We start from the raw sequence: 12,346 nt of genomic DNA on the forward strand, positions 1-12,346 counted from the left end.
CGATCCTCGTTTCCGCCTCCTCCATTCTAGTGTTAGTTTTGTTTATTTCTTCACGGATCTCTCTCAGCTGCTGACTGCTGTCCTTCCTAAACTCCCTTAGTTCTTTCAGTATAAGGCCCAGACCTGCTTCTTCCACCTGCTCCTGGTCGTGGTCCGACTCCGTGACCCCCATTTCGTTGCTAGCTTGGAGCTCCTCGCTAGCTTCGTCTCCGTCTCGTAACTCCGACTGCATGTACTTTTTCGGCTGATATTTAGGCATTCTCGAAGCCCACAGTCCTAAATTCAACTTTTCTCACGTTTTTTAAATATATTCGGGTTGTTGTGGGCCAGTTTTACTTTGAAATGTCGGGAGCAATTTTCCTACGCAGCCATCGCCTAGCTCGTCAAACCGGAAGTCCCTGCTCGATCAATATTAACAATAATATTATTAATATTAATAATAATACTGGCAAATAAATCTAATTCTTATCAATATCTGTGCTTATCAGGGTTTTCAATTTAAAAACATCAATATGAATATTTTCTTCATACAAAGTCTTGATTCATGTCGACGTTATGTACAAACGCAGGTGATTTCATATCAGTACCTAAGCTAACACACACACGCACGCACGCACACACACACACACAACAGACAGGAGCAGGCTGGAGACATTTAATCACTGTCAACAAATCAGACACAACATACAGAGAGAATAAGCTCCGTCGTTTGATAGATGCACTGATTTATTTTAAATGACGTAGAAAAGTAGAAATTTTGTCCCGTTTCGACTGCTAGAAATTTCTTCTACTTGTGTTTCCACCGAACAAATTGTGTTAAAACCTGCAGCTGCAAGCAGGAGAAGTTATCTGATAAACGAACTCTTAAAATTCAACACTTTATTAACAAAAAAAGACATGGATTGTGCTTTTAAACATACAATATAAAAGGAGACGGGCGTGCAGCAAGGATTTCAGACGACTATGACGATGCAGAAGTTAATTCTTAATAGTTTTTGTTGGTTTATTGGGTTTTGCTGACCTCTGTGGGACGTACCGGCTAAATAAATGTTGAATAAATTAAAAATAAAATAGTTTTGTGCCAAAATAGCGTCACAAAGCAAATGATCATTGGACTGTGGTGGACATGTTTGTGAGCTGCTGCTGAAATATTTATTTCAGGTGTTATTTTTGTTGACAGTGAAGTTAAACAGTGACCAGCCTGTCAGGAGGAAAACAGGCGACTGGAAGGCCTCAGACTTCTTCACTGGGAGCAACACAACGTCTCACATTATTATTATTAAGAAAAAGTTTACACAATCACAAAACAAATGTCTGGTTTCTGGTTTGATGCAGAGGAGGTGGATCCACTTATTCTGTTTTATTTATTTAAAATGTAAATCAAATTATTATTGCTTTCTCGCCAGCTTTATTATCAGCTGTTAAGTTGGACTACCCTGTAAAGTTCACTAAAACTAAAGTTAGATTGAAACTGGAAAATAACTTTAGGACCATTTGTCTGGGGGGAGGAAAAAAAAAGTGTTTTATGTTTTTAGTTTTCAACTAAGAACAAAATGATTTGAGTTAGAACCATGTAAATTAAGCTAAAATAGCCGCTAACTGAACAGGCTGATGGAGTAGCTAACGTTTGCTTTTTATGATGACGAAGCGGCTAACGTTTGCTTGTTTAAGCTAACATTATCTTTGTAACGTTTTATTTCCCCTATTGATCAGTTCATAAATACAGCAAAGAAGTCAACTCCCTCAGGATACCATGTCCTGTCTGTTGACTAATCAAATAATAAACTAATCATTTTGGCCGCAGAACAAATAAAATTAAGCAAAAAACTAGATGCACCTGCTGCTTTACACACAAAGGCTAACATTAGCCTGTTAACATAGCAGCTAATTCTACCTCCTTCTTTACACTAATATTGTAGCTAACGTTAGCTTGTTTGGGCTAACATCACAGCTAACGTTATCTACAAGCTAACGTAGCGGCTAGCGATAGTTTGTCTACGCTAAAATAGCAGCTAATGGAATTTTATTTATGCTAACCTAGCGGTTAACATTGGCTCATTCGGGCTAAAATAGCAGCTAACAGTACACTTACATATGTTAGCTTGTTTATGCTAACACTAGCTTGTTTAACTACTTGTTAGCGTTTTAATTATTTTCCTCGTTGATCAATGAATAAAAATAGCAAAACAAAGTCAAGCTAACACATACGGATTGTGTGTTTTCAGACAAATGGTTCAAAAAAGTTAAAATTTTAGTTAAAAATCTAACTTTTTTTTGTCAGTTGTCTAATTAATTAACTAATCATTATGGCCTTCATATTTAGCTCTGAGCAATAGACACTCGTGGGTTTATTCAGTTCTTCTCTTGGAGCTTTATTCACTAACTCTGAGTCTAAAACATAAAATATATTCCACTCCCTCCGTCTCAAACCTCCATGATCCAGGACCAGGAATACAAAAGTTGTTGTGATTGTGGTGAAAACTGATTCTTTAAATTACAGGATATGTTTTTTTAAAAAAAAAAGTAAATTTAACACATGAATGGACATCAAGGCACTGGACATGTTTGAGACAATGGCACATAGCTGGTATGGAGACAACCAGAGGGGGAGGACGGGGCAGATAAAGGTGAGGAGAGTGGTCAAGGCCCTGTGTTACGTTTAAGTGCTGGCAGTATTTGTACCATCATGTAAGAGTAAATAATAAATAGCACAAAGAGCTTTTAGGGGAATTTGGTCTTTGTGGAGAATCTGGGCTTCTGTGATTAGACGTCTGGAAAAGTTAAAAACACGGTTTGCTACCCTGGACTAGAAAAGTGTGCGAGCATGCACGGCAGCTAGAGACACAGGAGGAAATGCATAATCAGAATCTAATCCTTCTTGACTTGCTGTTTTGTCTGATGTGTACCTGTGCAGGTGAAGGAGCTGTGTCAACATTTAAATCATCTCACGGAGGCTGCACAGTTCATCAAACCAAACAACAAACTCAGAGTTTGTGCTTCAGTTGTTAAAAACCAGCTAACGTACCTGTTCATGTGACCCTTCAGGACATGTTCATCATTTACGTGTGGAAGTCAAATATTTGGTACAACAACAAGCCAAAATCATAAAAAGATAAAAATTACACTTAGCTTTCTTAATATTCTACTTCATTTTATACAAACAGTTAAAAATGGCTTCTTCTTTACTTTTTTTTTTTTTTTTTTTTTTTAAAGACAAAACGAGTCTCCGAGGCGAGTTGCTGTGCCGAGCAGAGACTGAAGTACCGAGGTCGGTTTGGATTTAAGCACCCGTGAGTTTAAAAAGAATGAACCGTGGTGTAAATGAACACAAGCATGCAGACCCAAACCAGAACCGGTCCAGATCGAGTTCTTCTTCGTGGAGCGACTCGGCCCGGGGCAGCGCGGCCCGTCCAAGAGGGCGTTCCTCCAGGGGATTCAGTTCACGTTCCCCACAAGACACAGGCGCCGTGGAGCCCAAAGGTTCAATATTTAACAAGTAAACATTATAAATATGAATTAACTCTCATTTATTATCATTTATTTGAAGTTTATTATTTTAAAATATCTGGATTTTCATTTATTTATTTATTAATTTTTATTTTCCTAATGTGACTTTAATTCTTATTAGAGCTGCAGTGATTAACCCATTAGGAGACAGTTCTGATATTCAAATAGTCACAGTTTAATTAAATATGTTAAATATTAAATATTTGCTCTTTGTAAATATTAATTAAAATCTTAAAAGCTAACAAACAATGGAAATAATTTTCTGTTTCAGTTTTTACGACTCGCCTTAGCTAACCAAGGTCTGAGACCGGATCAAATACGTCCTGGACGTGTTCACACCTGGACGTTAAGTTGGACTTTTATCATCAGATGTTGATGAGAGGTCTGAACTCCAGTTTGCTTGAATATCCTTGTTATAAATAAATGATGCTAGCTCCTTCATCTGCCTTTATTTACAACATCTAAACCAGAGTCAGAATAACACTGACGTTACTTTAGCTAACAGTTGCTAACTGGTTAATTCTGGTTGAGCTTACTAAATGCTATGCTACGTTGACACGAGCACAGATAAGCTACGAGACGTTTTTAATGGAAGTTTGGGCGAGGCTGACTAAAACTTTAGATTTTGACGCTCTGTTGATGCAACGACCAATCAGACGCTTTCATTTATCATTTTAAATAAGAGCTGGAGCTCAACAGAAAGTTATGAAAACAGTGCTGAATTTTTTGAGTTGATTGTTTCCTGCTATTAAATATTGAACCTTGTGGACGTCCATGACTGAACGCTAGCCCTCTGTAATGACCACGTCTCTACCCTTCTCCCTCAAGAGTGCACTGAAACACTGCATGGCTCCTGGAGGAGGCGGGAAGGTGAGGAGTTCAGGTGCACAGTTCGAGGTAGAGGAGGCTAGAGAGTCGCTCCGGAGGCGTCAGAAGGTCTCCGAGTCCTCCGAGTCGTTCTCTGTGGTTCCCTCGCTGGAGGGTCTGGAGGGGTTCCTGGGGCTGCGTGGCCCCCGAGGGCCGGCGCCCGGGCCTTTACCCCCCTGGTGGGGCAGCAGCCTCAACAGGGAGCCTGGGGAGGGGGCCCCGGAGCTGCAAGGGGAGCAGAAAGGCATCATGGTAGCCAGAATGAGAGCCAGACAGTCAGCTACCTCTCTGCTAGGAGCACAAGCCAGAGCAGGGGTCAGACCTGAGGTAGAGAGACAGAGAGAGAAGGGAGGAGGAGGAGGAGGAGGGAGGAGAGCGAGACATGGACGTGGAGGAAGCGAGGGAGGCGAAGCAGAAGACAAAGACGGAGCAGCATTCCGTTAGTGTTCAGCCAGCTGTACGACCACAAAGAGGGGGAGGGACGGGGACATGGAGCATCGAGACGACACGTCAGAAAGGGCTGGATACGAACACACGAGCAAACCGACGCAGTTCATCCAAAGACGACGTCCTCAGATGACGTCTATGAATACTATCACTACATGAAGCCCCGCCCCCAAACGATCCGATTGGTCCAGCAGATCTTTGCTGGAGCAGAATCAGATCCTCAACAGAGAGACTCCAGATAAACTTTCAGTCACAGTGCAAGCTTTTAACTTTTGCCGACACCGTTTCTGTGTTTTACAGTGTTGATTTTCATCATTAAGTTATAAGCTAAGTCAGTTAGCGGGAGATTTCCACCTCAGGGAGGTTTAATATTTGGGTTTCCATCCAAAGCTGAAGCAGAAAATCTCCAAAAACAGTTTAAAGTCAACCTGTTTCCATCCATCATCATGTGTCACTCTGAGCAAATGTAGAAAATATGATGTTTTGTGTGATAACATGAAGTTTCCTCGTTGCTTTTTCTTCTCCTCCCATGCTCCATGTACTTTATTCAAGGTATATTTTAATTAAGTCGTCCGTGCATGCGTTCCACTTGATCTTTTACGTCTAGATCGTAGCATCCTAACTCATATCCAGCCCTACATTCAACACAAACATCTACAACAGCACAATGAGAAGCACACAAGCAGTTCAGGTTTAACCAGGGTTCCCACCGTCGGCTCTAACACCTGAGTTAAAAGGGATTTCAGACACTAAACGAGGCCAGAGCTCATCTCTTCAGATCCTGTGACCCTGAATATTAACGAGGCTTTTGTTTCATCAGCTTTGAATACCTGGTTTACATCCCTACCTCGCTCTTCCCTTAATTCCTGGTCCTGCCTCTTCAATCAAATTAAAAGGGTTTGATGAATAAATCATTTCAGGGGAGAAATAAAGAGGCGTTCAGTCTTTTTGTTTGCAGCACTCAGCAATGCAAAAACTCAATTAAATCTAAACTACATTTAAATTTAAATAAAGGGTGAAACTGAGGCTGTGATACTTCCTGTATCTCTCCATCGATGACCAGTGGGAACCCTTTTAAAGATCATTTTCACTGGACAAACATTAAAACCAGTTTAGTCCATGCTGCCACAGGCGACAACACTCGTGCAGGCCAGCGACCACGGCGTGCAGCAGCGACTAAAAGCCTTTCATCCTACCGTTCTCGTCCACCGTCTGGACGTTGGCTCCTCGGGACAGCAGCTCCTGGACGGCCTGCTTCAGACCGCTACGAGCCGCCAGGTGGAGAGGACTGGACGGAGACAGGAAACAGTTTTAACAGTTAGAGAGGATTTGAAATGATTTACATGAACATTATTGTCTTTATAATTTATCCCAAACCATCTCAGATGTGTTTAGGTCTGGGAGGCTAAGAAGAGCTGCTATTAGCATCGGTTTAAATCTTTCTGATGACTTCCAGGTTGTGGTTTTGGATACTCACGTCTGCAGCGCTGCATTTGTGGCGTTTATGAGCGCAGTGTCAGAAAGTTTCTCCAGGATCAACATCACACAGTCCTCCTTTCCCTGCAGAGCAACAACATCATCATCATCTTTTACTCCTCTATAAATACAACAATAATATCGGAGGGTGGCGCCCCCGTCTGGACACGTACGTTACTGCAGGCCAGGTGCAGGGCGGTGTTGCCGTCTTTGTCGGTCAGACTGAGGTCGGCGCTGGTCAACAGCACCTCTACAGAACGAAGGAGAAAATACAGAATGAATAAAAATCACAAAGACCAGAGATCTTTAAAACGACACTTAAAACTTGTCGGTACCGAGAGCTCCGACCCGGCCCTTCTCCGCCGCCATCATCAGCGGCGTGCGGCCCGACTGGTCCACGGCGTCGGCAGGTGCATCGTGGGACAGAAGCAGCTGGACGCAGTCGACGTGACCCGCGAACGCCGCAGCGTGAAGAGGCGTCCTGCGGCAGAGAGAGGGCGAAGGAATGAAAACTGGACGACGGAGCTGCAGAATCTGAACCGACAAACACCTCAGCGCTCTCGTCTCACCTGTCCTTGGCGTCTTTGCAGCCGGCGATGTCCGACCCCATCGCGTCCAGCAGCAGCGAGGCACACGGCTCGTGGTCGTTCACCCTGAGAGCAAACAGAAGGAAGGAGTTTCAGCTGCTGCTCAGTGTAAATCCAGAGCTTCAGGTGTTTACAGGTGAACATGTGACTCACACAGCACAGTGCAGAGGGGTGAAGGGGTTCCCATCAATACAGCGGCAGCCTTTCTGCTCCAGCAGAACCTCAACACATCCCTCATGACCTACAGACGCAAATGAATCAGGGAAAAGGTTTCTCAGACAACGTTTGGATGTTGTGGCGTCTACAGACGGAGACAGGAACCATAGCAACAAGATGTGACGACCTGGAAACCCTTGGTTACGCTTTAGTTCATCTGCAGGACTGAATAACGTGATAATGTCTAAAAGTATCCTCTATTTATTACAGGATTAATAGTCAGACATTGTTTTATTTTGACCTCAGTGAGTGATCAAAGCAGATGTAACGCTGTGGAAAGCAAGCAGGATCTAAAGTGCTGTGATAAATGAGTGGCGTGTTGACTCTGACCGTAGTAGCAGGCCCAGTGCAGCGGCGTGAACCCGCTCTGGTCTCTCAGCGGGGGCAGCGACGGCGGCTCGGAGCAGGCGATGCTCAGCAGCTCGCTCAGCCAGGAGGCGTGGCCTCGGGCGGCGGCCAGGTGGATGGACGTACGACCTCGAGAGTCGCCGATCAAAACCGAAGCCTCCTGCTCCAACAGAGACTGGATACACTCCTCCTGACCACACAGCAGCTGGAGACAGAGGACGGTAAGATCAGGACACGGCTGAAAATGTGTCTCCACCTGGTCTTAATATAAATATTATTTTTTAATTATTATTATTATTTAATGAGGAAGGAAGGAAGGAAGGGAAGAAGGGAAGGAAGGAAACATGGAAGGAAAGAAAGGAAGGAAGGAAAGAAGGAAGGAAACATGGAAGGAAGGAAGGAAGGAAGGAAGGAAGGAAGGAAGGAAGGAAACATGAAAGGAAAGAAGGAAGAAGGAAGAAGGGAAGGAATTAAGGAAACATGTAAGGAAGGAAGGAAGGAAGAAGAGATTGAAGGAAGGAAGGAAAGAAAGCCGAAAGAAAGGAAGGAAGGAAGGAAGGAAGAAGAGAGGGAAGGAAGGAAGGAAAGAAAGCTGGAAGGAAGGAAGGAAGGAAGGAAGGAAGGAAACATGAAAGGAAAGAAGAGAAGGAAGGAAGGAAGAAGGAAGAAGGGAAGGAATTAAGGAAACATGTAAGGAAGGAAGGAAGGAAGGAAGGAAGGAAAGAAAGCTGGAAGGAAGGAAGGAAGGAAGAAAGGGAGGAAGGAAGGAAGGAAGGAAAGAAAGCTGGAAGGAAGGAAGGAAACGAGAAAAGGAGGAAAGAAGAGAAGAAAGAAAGAACGAATAGAAGGAAGGATCAGTTTCTAGTTTAGTTTGGTTCTCAGCTCCAAGACCAGAATCTTTCAAAAGGCTCTCATTACTAATGAACAGACATCACTGATTCATGTGATCATTTCTACTAGTGGTTGAATGAATGAGTTAAACTCCTCTTCCTCAGATCAGCCCTGTTGAGTAGGTGGTCTTTAATGTGACCCAGGACTCATTGTGTGTTCACACTACCAAAGGAAGGAGGTCTCATGTGTCCCAGACCACCTCCACATGTGGACTCAGACCAGATCAGTGTTCACACCTGGACCAGATGTTAATGTGTTTAACCAGCTGTTATCATCTTGTCTGTCTGAGACATAAATTACTGCCAGAGATGAAAGACGTGATAAATAAAGACTCCAAGGTGTGAACAGAGCCTGGATGTGTCGCCGTGACGACGAGCAGGATGTTTTTTTTTTTGTTGCTCACCCCGAGGTGCAGCGGCGTGAGGCCGTGGTTATCGGCCATGTTGACGTTGGCTTCTCTCTCCAGCAGCAGCGACACGGCGTCGACGTGACCTCCAGCCACTGCCAGCATCAGAGGAGTCCTGCAGGAGAGGAGGAAGAAGTTTACAGCGTGAACAAGAAAGAAATTAAACCACAGACAGGAAGTGAGGCGACAGAGGAGACGTCCAACTCACTGTCCCTGAGAGTCAGCAACGTCGACCAGGTCTGCACCGTCTGATTCGTCCAGCAGGAGGCGCACACATGTCGTGTGACCGTTCATCACTGGAGAGACAGATAAACGTTCATTAATAGTGAAGACAGAATGTGATCACTACGGCACGAAACAGGAAACAATAACCAGACAATATAAATATGTGAACAAGCAGAAAAAATCTAGTTGTAGAGGAACAAAGGTCGTTTCACTTCTGTAATTACGAGTTAAAACTTGATGCATGAACACAAACATCTGTATGTTCCTTCTATAGAATCAGGACTTCCATTCAAACAGTGAGCCCACCTGCCAGGTGGACAGGGGTGCGTCCGTATTGCTTGTCCGTGGTGTGCGGCGACGCCCCCTGGCCGAGGAGGGTGTGAACGCAGTCAGAGTGGCCCCGCAGGGCGGCCAGGGCCAGAGGGGTCCTCCCCGCCTCGTCTCCCTGGTCCACTTCCCTGTCCCCCTGCAGCAGCACCTCCAGGGCCTGAGCGTGGCCGTGGTACGCCTGCACAGAGAGACGGCGTTAACGTCACAGACTGAGGTAGGGAATGACTTCAGAACATCTGGAAATCCAACCAGTACAGCCTCAAAACCAAGATCCAGCTGTGGAACAGAAGTCAGTCCTGCTGTATGGCTCAGAAAGATGGGAGACACATGAGACAGAGCAACGCATTCAACAGTGGGGAAGATACGTCAGCCAGAAAAGATCTCCAATGAAGACCTGCACCAAAAGACAAACTGCCGCAATGTGGTGATAGAAATTAAACATCAGCGGCTCAGATGGGTCAGACATGTCCTGAGTCCTGAGATGGACCCCGTCTGGAAAGAGGACAACTAGGGAGGCCAAAAACCACCTGGTAGAGAAGGAAAGGAAGGAAGGAAGGAAGGAAGGAAGGAGGGAAGAAGGAAAGGAGGGAAGAAGGGAAGGAAGGGGAGAAGGGAGGGAAGTAAAGAAGAAAAGAAGGGAAGAAGGAAGGATGAAAGAAAGAGAGGAAGAGAGGAAGGAAGGAAGGAAGGAAGGAAGGGAGAAAAGAAGGAAAGAGAGGAAGGAAGGAAGAAAGGAGGGAAGAAGGGAAGGAAGGAAAAGAGGGAGGAAGGAAGGAAGGAAGGAAGACATGAAGGAAGGAAGGAAGGAAGGAAGGAAGGAGAGAAGGGAGGGAAGGAAAGCAGGGAAGAAGGAAGGAAGAAAGAAAGAAAGAAAGAGAGGAAGGAAGGAGTGAAGGAGGAAAGGAAAGAAGAAAGGAAGGAAGGAAGGAAGGAGGGAAGGAAAGAAGGGAAGATGGGAAGGAAGGAAGGAAGGAAAAGAGGGAGGAAGGAAGGAAGGAAGGAGAGAAGGAGAGGATGAAAGGAGTGAAGGAAGAAAGGAAAGAAGAAAGGAAGAAAGGAGGGAAGGAAAGAAGGGAAGATGGGAAGGAAGGAAGGATTAGTTTCTAGTTTAGTTTGGTTCTCAGAATCTTTTAAAAGGCTCTCATTACTAATGAACAGACATCACTGATTCATGTGATCATTTCTACTAGTGGTTGAATGAATGAGTTAAACTCCTCTTCCTCAGATCAGCCCTGTAGAGTAGGTGGTCTTTAATGTGACCCAGGACTCATTGTGTGTTCACACTACCAAAGGAAGGAGGTCACATGTGTCCCAGACCACCTCCACATGTCCTGAGGCCTGAGATGGACCCCACCTGGGTAGAGGAAACCAGGGAGGCCAAAAACCACCTAATGGAGAACTGTGACCTCAGAACTGAAGACGGCAAACCTACGGTGTGGCGAGGAACAGCATGCTGCACGGGATGGGACCAAATAGGAAGCAGATAGTCGCAGCCTTATGTTCCAGGTAAGTAAAACACTAATATGTGAACTCACGGCGAGGTGCAGAGGGCTCCTGGCGTTGGGGGACTCAGGATCATCCAGGTGGCTGTCGTCTCTGTCCAGGAGCTGCAGGTTAGAACAACATGACACCTGATCAGAGTCTAATGTTTACGCTCTGACTCCAATGTTCATCAATGCACCTGAGGAATGTCTGTAGGTCTAACTCATTATTTATTAAAACATTTTATACCAGCTAACTATTTACTTCTAACTATTAAATATAGAACTAGTGATCTATTAGTTTTAGCTTATAAATGAATAACTAGGTAACTATCACCAGTGAACCATCCACCACTACTTCTGTCTTTAGTTAACAATTTAACCCAGTTTAAACTTGTTTTAAACGACACAAAGAACATCTATTTCCTCTCAGTCAACTCGGTTACAGCTGACCGATGAATTTAAACGTGTCATATTAATGCGTGAACGTAAACCCACCAGCTCTAGACAGTGTCTGTGTCCGTAGGCTGCAGCGTAGTGGACGGGGCTGTATCCCTGTTTGTCCTTCAGCGAGGCCGTCGCTCCGCTCTGAAGCAGGAACTCTAAACATCTGCAACGCAAACATCTCAGTTGGCTTCTTTCCAGACGCTGACGTGTGTGTTTATAGACATTTAGGGCAGATTTGTTGGGGGAAAATAATGATCATTTCTCACAGCGCTGCCTCCTTCTCTCGCTCCGCCTGAACTCCTTCGCTCTCCGGCTCCAGAGCAACACGACGCCTGTGAAAGGAGGTGAAAACGTGAGCTAAATGAACAACGACCTGGAGGCTACACACACACACACACACACACACACACACACACACACACACCACCTCAGCATCGCCTCCCCGTCACCGTGGAAACGACGAGGTGTGGATCATCTGGTTTCTATATCTGGAAGTGGAAGACAGCCACCCCAGGTTTTCACTCTAACACCCAGAGAGGAGGCGCGAAGACATGATTTACACCTCCTCCCCTCACCAGCATCCTCTTGTTAACCTTTTACCTCATTATGGTACTTTATCTAAAATGATCCGTCTACTTTTAGCTTGACCCATCCACTAACATGGAGGGGGCGGAGCTTATGACCTATACTGCAGCCTCCAGCCACCAGGGGGAGCTCCACATGCTTTGGCTTCACTTTTGAGGAGTCTTCTCATGGCGTCCACTTTTCTCTACAGTCTATAATGTGAGCTCTCGCTCACCGTCTGTCCAGGTCCGATGCAGCAGCGTAGTGCAGGGCAGAGCGCCCCCACTGGTCGGTGGCGTTGATGGCGGTGCCACAGGACACCAGAGTCTCCAGACACTGATAGTGACGGCTGGCGGCTGCATAGTGGAGCGGGGTCCTGGAAAATAAAAAATAACGGAGAAAGTCAGACAGAGAGGAGGAGAATATATAAAACACATGACTGATGAAACCGTTTAATGTGAAGTCTCACCGGCCACAGTTGTCCCTCCTGTTGTGGTCTCCTCCGCTGCTCAGGAGCAACTTTACACACTCGACATTTCTGAAAACAAACGGGT

The 12,346-nt window shown here is 45.1% G+C and overlaps 1 protein-coding gene across 2 annotated transcripts in view; it reads right to left on the reverse strand.

The window, feature by feature from the left end:
* Positions 1–404: 404 nt before the first annotated feature.
* The window catches only part of ankrd44 (ankyrin repeat domain 44), a 30,989-nt gene continuing 19,047 nt past the window's right edge, over positions 405–12,346 (reverse strand). Inside the window, exons 13-28 of one of the 2 annotated variants that reach the window (XM_084544755.1) lie at positions 12,262–12,330; positions 12,028–12,168; positions 11,495–11,560; positions 11,280–11,391; positions 10,836–10,907; positions 9,277–9,478; positions 8,954–9,041; positions 8,743–8,860; positions 7,431–7,653; positions 7,038–7,125; positions 6,867–6,950; positions 6,633–6,778; positions 6,471–6,547; positions 6,299–6,381; positions 6,018–6,109; positions 405–4,696 (exon numbers count right to left, since the gene is read on the reverse strand). In XM_084544755.1, the coding sequence (XP_084400881.1) occupies positions 4,437–4,696; positions 6,018–6,109; positions 6,299–6,381; positions 6,471–6,547; positions 6,633–6,778; positions 6,867–6,950; positions 7,038–7,125; positions 7,431–7,653; positions 8,743–8,860; positions 8,954–9,041; positions 9,277–9,478; positions 10,836–10,907; positions 11,280–11,391; positions 11,495–11,560; positions 12,028–12,168; positions 12,262–12,330 (1,921 nt within the window). In that variant the 3' untranslated portion in view covers positions 405–4,436. The remainder of the gene's footprint in view (positions 4,697–6,017; positions 6,110–6,298; positions 6,382–6,470; positions 6,548–6,632; positions 6,779–6,866; positions 6,951–7,037; positions 7,126–7,430; positions 7,654–8,742; positions 8,861–8,953; positions 9,042–9,276; positions 9,479–10,835; positions 10,908–11,279; positions 11,392–11,494; positions 11,561–12,027; positions 12,169–12,261; positions 12,331–12,346) is intronic. The other variant, XM_084544756.1, reaches the window with a different exon arrangement.

Source organism: Chelon labrosus, assembly GCF_963514085.1.
Source record: "Chelon labrosus genome assembly, chromosome: 5".
Classification (NCBI taxonomy): Eukaryota; Metazoa; Chordata; class Actinopteri; order Mugiliformes; family Mugilidae; genus Chelon; species Chelon labrosus.